Source organism: Camellia sinensis, chromosome 8, assembly GCF_055761805.1.
Source record: "Camellia sinensis isolate YWXY chromosome 8, ASM5576180v1, whole genome shotgun sequence".
Taxonomy (NCBI): Eukaryota; Viridiplantae; Streptophyta; class Magnoliopsida; order Ericales; family Theaceae; genus Camellia; species Camellia sinensis.
Genome location: NC_138968.1, coordinates 180,645,150 through 180,653,476, shown reverse-complemented (window position 1 = coordinate 180,653,476; position 8,327 = coordinate 180,645,150). Strand labels below are relative to the sequence as shown.

Genomic DNA, 8,327 nt, shown 5'->3' with positions numbered 1-8,327 from the left:
TGCACTTCGTTCATAGGAGTAGTTTCAAGTAAATTATTGCTGTAAACCTCTACGAGGCTGAATTGGATCATTGTAAGTTTTTTATTTTAATGAAATGCTTCAATTGTTCTTCATTTAATTGTTATTTACTTAATTCTCCTAAATCAAGCCATCAGTAAAAGTCCTCTTTATTGAGGCTGAAAGAACTAAAACACAATCGTCTGATAATTGGTTGACAATTAATTTTCTATAAGGACTGATTGATCCTTGCTGGCACGCTCATAATTACAAAAATAACCTTCGAAAGCCAAAAAGCCAACGGTTACCCAATTTGTTTTGTGTATGGTTGATTGGTTGATAAAAGAAATGAGGGTGCGTGTCTTTTTATTAGCCATTCCAAACTCATGGCGTATTATGCCAAGTGATGAAACTGTTTACAATACTAAAGGTTATTTCGAAGGCAAATAAGATAAAGTGTTGGAGCTGTGGTTCATATGAAAACTTAGACTAGTAGTTTTTTTTCCTTTTGACTTTTGGTTTGGCAATGTATTGGTAATCCTGTAATGGAACATAAACGAATTATTTGTGATATTAACTCTGGTTATATATGTATATTAAGATACTTTGGTTATCTATCCTACTTGTGTACGTATTTAACTACCCAGAAGTTGGGGCGTTACATTATTGACCACCATGGTCTGCATTTACACCTTCTACGCCTCTATTCTCTTAGCCCAAAATTGATCTCCACCATCACGATTTGACCTTTCATAGTTGTGAATTCCTTCTCCCACAATTTCTTCCTCAAACCAAAATCGATCTTCACCATCACAGTTCGACCTTTCAAAGTTATGAATTCCTCCTCCCATGATTTCTTCCTTAGACAAAAATCGATCTCCACCGCCACTACTCCCTTTCCAATCGCCTCATCCAGCCCTTCATCACCTGCCTCACCAATTGTCCCACATTGGCTTTGATAATTATTAATGAAGGAAAAGAGATATAGGGGGAAAAAAAATTGGGTGCGTTTGTTCGTTCAACATCAAGAAAATTAAAGGATCCTCATTGTGGATTTGTTGGTTAGAGTTCATCAGATAAATAATTTGTGTCTTATTTTGTCTTACTTTTATTTCATTATTCAATGTTGTAAAGTGAAGGGTAAAATGGTAAAAAATGACACGAACAGGAAAGGTAAGTGTTATTTTAGAAACCCCAAGAAAAATCTTTATAATGTTCAGTAATCTCAAGAAAAGTCAGTTTAATTTACCCTTATAAACTGTACCAAATATCACTATTATTTAGAAATGTGCAAACATTTCGTCCATTTGCACTTTTAGGAGATCATTTATTTACCTAAATGAAAAATTATAGCATGCATTAAGTAAATTCTCTCGTATTTTTCAATTATCTAGCAAATATGAGTACCATGTCACATTAGTAAAACTTCCCACTATGCCAATGATTTAAAACATGGTCCAAAATTAATATCCAAACTATTGATCATGTTTACAAGTGATGCATGAGAATTGAAGAAAAAAAAAATGTTCTGTTTTTGCAAGGTTAGGCAAGGTGTTTCACATTGATTGGTACTCAAACAAGAGGATTTGCATTTTTTTTATCCATAATCTGAGTTGAATTCAAACGTTGGGCCCACAATTTAAAATTCATACTCTCTAAAAAACACACTGCTGTACTACGATAAAATATTGTAATTATTTGCTGAATCCCTAGAAAAAGGAACAGCATTTTGCAGGCTTTTTTTTTTTATATTTTTATTATAACTTTAATTAGAAGAATCCTTTAATTCACGGTGGAGAGAGCATATACCCCACTTGTCACTTTTTTTAATGAGAAATGTTATTAAGTCAAATACTGTACACATAAAATATTTCAATAAAATAATAATCATCCAAATAATTTAGATTATTTAAGTTGTGGGCCTTATGTTATCAAGAAACAGTAATAATTTAAAGATTCGAAAGGATTTTCATAACTTTATTTATTTTTATTTTTAATATTAAAATAATTTTAGGCATGTCAGATTGTGAAATCTGAATCGCATGATATTATTTTTATATATGAGTTTTGAATGTGTTAATTACTCTCTTTTATGCTATTATACAAAGCAAATAATTTAACTTATTTGAATTATAAAATAAAATTATTCAAATAAAAAATTAGTTTTCATAAATTTTTTTCTAATTATTCCCATATATGTATTTAAACAAATATGCAAAGAAAAATTCAAACTAGACAATAATTCGACATCACAAATTACTCCACTTTCTTATGCTTCCACACCCTTTCCCCATACTAGAGGCCAAAGATCTTTTGTTTCAATTTTTTCAATCTTAAAATACTAAATTATTAGATCATTAAAAATTTTGAAAGGTAATAATCTCGAGATATAATGAATGTTTTAAAACAAAAAGACAACTAAAAAAAAAATAAAAATAAAAAATTCCATGTGGTTAATAAATGGTACCAACAAAGATGTAATTTGGATTACCAAAAAAAAGTTGTAGCCAAAATGAAAGTGAACGGTTCTCAGTTCTCTCTCTGCTTTCTTCTCTTTCTCTGTTTTTCCACTTCCCATTCTTTATCTAGAAACTTTAATGAAAAAGAAGATGAAGAAGACATAAAAAGATCTCAATTCCCAGATGGGTTTTTCTTTGGAACAGCCACTTCTTCATATCAAGTAAGTCTTTTTGACTCTTAATGCTCTCCTGTTTTGTGGCATCGTCTCAAGACTTGTTCATATCATTGTCTCATCAGATTGAAGGTGCTTTTCTTGAAGATGGTAAGAGCCTCAGCAACTGGGATGTCTTCACTCACAGGCAAGGTCTGAACAATCACCCAAATCCTCAATAAAATAAAAACTAAGCTACTCACAACATGCCTGAATTTTCATAGTTATTATTATTTTTTTTTTTTAAAAAATATTTTATCAGGTAGTGTAAATGGAGAAAATGGAGACATTGCAGATGATCATTACCATCGTTACCTGGTCTGTGATTTTATGTTTATTATTATTTTTATTTTGTTCACTCAAAATTTGAAAAATAAGAGATAAAGAAAGGTTCCATGTTGTTCTGATTAATGCAGGAAGATATTGAGATAATGCATTCTATGAGAATAAATGCCTACAGATTCTCAATTTCATGGTCCAGAATTCTCCCTAGTAAGTCCCACAGTTAATCTTTCAGTTATTGATAATCTATTTAGTTCCAAAATTACCTGATTTAATGATCTTCTTGAGATTCATCAGGAGGTAGATTTGGTGAAATTAATGCAGCTGGGGTCTCATTCTACAACAAAATATTAGACATTCTCTTACACAAAGGTACTCTGCAAATTTTTCCTTCACGCTGTGTTTGGACTTAGATTTTATTCTCATACCTTCTTCAAATCCAATGCAGGAATCGAGCCATTTGTGACGATATGCCATCATGATTTTCCCCAAGAACTCGAGGTCCGATATGGGTCTTGGCTCAGTCCCCAAATGCAGTAATGCCCAACTCTCATTTTCTTGTAAACTGTCACAATAATTTCCTAACCGATTTTCTCAGTCCAAATTTTCCAAGAAAATAAGTCCCAGAGAGTGTTTGTATTGTGCTGGTACAGGGAAGATTATGTCCATTATGCCGAGACTTGTTTCAAGATCTTTGGCGATCGAGTGAAGTACTGGGTTACAATCAACGAACCAAACTTGTTTGCGGATATGGCATACATAAGGGGGCATTATCCACCAGCTCATTGTTCAGAGCCATTTGGGAATTGTTCTGTGGGCAATTCTGATGTAGAGCCTCTCACCGTGATGCACAACATGTTACTCTCCCATGCCAAGGCTGCCAAGCTCTACCGCGACAGTTATCAGGTAATCAATAAGTGTTTAATTTAGGCTGTAACTTGGCTGTGTTCAGGTTAGTTTAGACTCAATTTTAGTATTTATAATAGTTTGCTCGACCCGGCTTTGGGCCAAATTTTTTGCTCGAGCACGAGCCTGAATTTTATTAAAAGAATTTGGGCAAAAATTGGGTTGCCCAAATTTTTAAAAAAATTATTTGATTGAGTTTTCAAAAAAAAAAAATTGAAGTTTTTTTCAAAAAACTATTAAAAACTTCCATTATTTTAGTGAGAAAATGAAAAGATTACAAAAATTCGTTATTTTCATATACTTTTCTCTTTCCTGGGAAAAAATAATTTTTGAAAAAGCAAAAATATCTTCTTTCTTCTTTTTTTTTTTTGTATTTTTTATCAAACTAGATTCTAATTTTCAAAAAAAAAAAAAAGAAATGAAAATAAATTTTAAAAACTCAACCAAACATAATATATTGCACTTGTTGAAAATAAAAAGGAAAAAATAATTTATGAGTTGTGTGTATCAATATATTACACTGCAATATTATTTAACCTAAGCATTGATAAAATAATATGTAATTTATATATTTCATGTTTATTATAGATAATTTATATATATTAACAATAAAATTTAGATTGTGAAAATCCATACTCAACCTTTGTCCGAATTTAATTCAAGTTAACAAATTTTATCGTAGATTCTAACCAAATTTGAAATTATACCACACAAACTCTATAATTTTTCAAGTCAAACTTGGATTGCTCAGTTTAAGCCACAAAGTTGGAGTTTTTGATCATCTAATTTGGGAAAATGAGGGTGGTGATGCAGGCGAAACAGGAGGGAGTGATAGGACTTGTGGTAAGCGCGATGATGTATGAACCACTGAATGAAAATGAGTTTGATCGCGATGCTGTAAATAGGGCCTTGGCCTTTAATGTTGCCTGGTAAGTTCTATGATTTTTCATGAATAAATATGTCAGTCTAATAATTAATTTTTTTTTTCTGTCACAATGACCCCACAAAAATGACATATAGACCTCAATATAATGTTATGATCTGTAAGCCATTTCAATAATTGATTGGTGTTGAATTGACCTTATTTGTATGGGACATGTCAGATGGTTGGTTGTTGTGATTATTTGGCCTTTGATTTTTGAGATTTTCAATACATTATATATTGTCTAAATGAAAAACAAAATAAGAAAATAAATAAATAAGATCAAATAAAATAAAACAGCATATTGAGAGGAAAAAAATTTACAATCTCTTCATTTTTACCATAGTTTTACTTTGATCCTTTTACTTTCAATTTTAACAATCAATTTTTTATACTTTTAGTAAAATTATAATATTGTCATTTTGTCTATGTACTGTTAAAGTTAAATTAAAAGTGAAGAAATCAAAGTGAGATTTTAACAAAGTATAAAGACTAAGTGAGATTTTGATAAAAGTGCAGAAATGCTAATAAGATGGAAAAAAATCACATTTAGTTGGCATGACAAAGTTCATTAGCCTTATTAATGGTAAATTGATAGAAAAACTGATATTACAACTTGACTTAAATTGTAAAGACGTAAAGTTAACTATCACGAGTGCCAAGTCTAATTAACCCTAGAAGTAAAATAACCAAAGAAAGGTTAAAATTGCTACATTCTAGTCTGATCTATTCAGTGAGAAGCTGGTTATATGTTGTGAAACAGGGCTCTTGATCCCATAGTATTCGGAGATTACCCTCCAGAAATGAGGCAGTACCATGGGAATGAATTACCTACCTTCTCTGCAGAGGAAACAGAGTATGTAAAAGGCAGTACCGACTTCATTGGCATTAACCACTATTCAACTTTCTATGCCCAGGACTGCATTCATTCCAGTTGCATCCTTGGCGGAGACCGCCCTATCCGAGGCTTTGTATACACTACCATTGAACGCAATGGCGTTCCAATTGGGGATCCAGTATGAAGTTTTTGAAAATTTTAATTTATGCTCTAGTTTTAAAGTTTTTTTTATAACTGTCATTTATTTATTTATGTGTTTTTTTTTTGAAACAGACTGGGATGCCAAGATTTTTTGTAGTTCCAAGGGGTATGGAGGAGATTGTCAATTACGTTAAGGAAAGATATCACAATATGCCTATGTATATATTGGAAAATGGTGAGTAAAATGGCGCAATTGTGCTTGCTTCTTGTTCCAAAAATGTCAAAAGGAAGAAAAACAGAGAAAAAAAATTACATTTTCTTTTTTGATTCCAGGGTATTCACCGCCACGAAAGCAAGATGTACAAGTGCAGGAGTTGCTGCACGATGACAAGCGAATTGAATTTCACAAAGCATACCTTGCTTCTTTGGCCAGAGCAATCAGGTGAGACTATTACCACTCAATTCACTCAACAAAATACCATTTCTTGTTAGCATTCTCTAAAACTATAAAAACGTGCTTCGCTCTGAAACACGCAAAATGTTTTTTTGTCAAAATATTTTAAAGCTCAACAATCTGATTTGCTGAAGATGCGTCGTTTTTATTGATAGGGACGGTGCTGATGTACGTGGCTATTTTGTATGGTCGTTGATGGACAACTACGAATGGGCAGAGGGATACAGCCCGATGTTCGGGCTCTACTACATTGATCGTCAAACTCTTAAAAGGATTCCAAAGCTTTCTGCTAAATGGTATAAGAGTTTCCTAACGAATAGTAGCCACCAAAGCAAGGAAGTTACGAGAAAACAATCATTCAGAACCAAAAATGTCATACTACCCGGATTAAAAGCCGAACAAGCATAAATGTAATTGTGTATTATTCATGTTTCATGTTGTTACTGTTGGAAAAAATGATTTTATGGTAACTTTAATGTGAAATTAAAGTAAGTCCTAATCATTGGTTGAGGTGGGACTAAATGTGTTTAGATTCTTTGTAATAAGATTTTTATACCACAAAAAGAATTATCAAAAACCATTAAGAATTGAATAAGAAATTATTTCATAAAGTTGACCTCATGAATGAGATATTGGGAATTGTATATAACTACCAATCCCACATTGATTGTAGAGGAAAGTTTTGATGGGTATTTAAACTTTTTGACAAGGGCATGAGCCTTTTAGGGTATCCAAATTTTTCGAAAGAAGTGAGTTATGGATGCTTCAATGATGAGTTTAGGCCAAAATTATGATCCAAGTTGATTATGCAAAAAATTGTCACCCGCCCGGGCCAAGCCGAGGCTGGGTCCGAGTCTGTGGATCATGAGGCTTGAGGTAAGTTTGGGTTGCACCGGATTGGCGGCCCATCAACCTAATCTTTTTGGGCTAGGTTTATTTGGTGGCTGGAAATATACACACATGTCTATATTATTGTGTGTAACTTCTACACTTAAGATGGTGATTTATATCATCAGTTTTCCTGTATTACTTCTTTAGTTGTGTGTAACTTATACACTTAAGATGATGATTTACACCATCAATTTTCATACATTACTTCTTCAATTTTGCAGAAATTGAATTCTGCATTTATTGCAAAAAAAAAACTCCTTCTCTCCCTTCCATTGTGAAGGAGACCTCCTTTTTTGTCATAGGCACAAAATTTTTGACTTCCATCCTATACAATCAGTCTGCTCCTATATACTTCTTGTGTGAGGGAAAAACTCTTCTTCTCTCCCCCATTGTGTATAAAAGGAGACCTCCTCTTTGGTCATAGGCACATAATTTTTGGCTTCCATTCTATATAGTCAGTCTGATCTTATATACTTCTTTTTGTATGAGAGAGTACTTCCATTGTCAATTCAATGGAGCTAAACAAAAGGTGCATCTGCGTTAACTAGTCTATACCGTTGTATTTTGGGAAACAAATGCCGACACTCTTCTAGCACCCACGATGAGGCGGCGAATCTGTTTTAAGAAAATTATGGTATCACACAGGTTTCAGTTTGCTTTCTTTTCCTTAAGTTTTGTTAAATATATTGCTGTTCATCAAAATGTAATCTCTAATATGAGTTAGATTTATGATTTTTTATTATGTAAATCAATTTAATTAAATATAAATCTATTTGTTTAATTTATTTAAATTACACAATTTATACCATAGTTATTTTGAGGAAATGTGCTAAGTATATTTATCAAGTTGCATTCAAGAGTCTTGTCCATTCATTGTTTTGTCTCTTCCAACTAATCATGTTAAATTTCTACATAAAACGAAATTTAAGCCATGCAATAGTAGCATGTTAAAAACTATTTGAGATTAATACTTCTCAACACACAATGGTTAATCTCGTCGTTTTAAACAGGGGTAACATTGAGTTAGGTCCAAAATTACTAGAAAATGCAAAAAAACAAATGTGAAAATTAAGGCCCCATTTGGAATGAGTGTTTGGGCTAAAGTAGTTATATAGTACAAAAAAAGCTATTTTAATCAAATAGGACAAAATATCACATCTAACCTATAATCATTTCATTTTTTCACTCACAAAAGTCAAAAAAACTGAAAAGCCTATTCTAAACG

General features: G+C 32.2%; 1 protein-coding gene across 1 annotated transcript; it reads left to right on the top strand.

The window, feature by feature from the left end:
* Positions 1-2,230: 2,230 nt before the first annotated feature.
* On the top strand, positions 2,231-6,822 carry LOC114280398 (beta-glucosidase 18). The gene is made up of 12 exons (XM_028222757.2): positions 2,231-2,677; positions 2,755-2,821; positions 2,931-2,986; positions 3,085-3,160; positions 3,248-3,322; positions 3,399-3,486; positions 3,604-3,856; positions 4,670-4,785; positions 5,542-5,794; positions 5,890-5,992; positions 6,091-6,199; positions 6,367-6,822. The coding sequence occupies exons 1-12, from the start codon at positions 2,510-2,512 to the stop codon at positions 6,617-6,619; spliced, it is 1,617 nt and encodes a 538-aa protein (XP_028078558.2). The 5' UTR covers positions 2,231-2,509; the 3' UTR covers positions 6,620-6,822.
* The last annotated feature ends 1,505 nt before the right edge of the window (positions 6,823-8,327 follow it).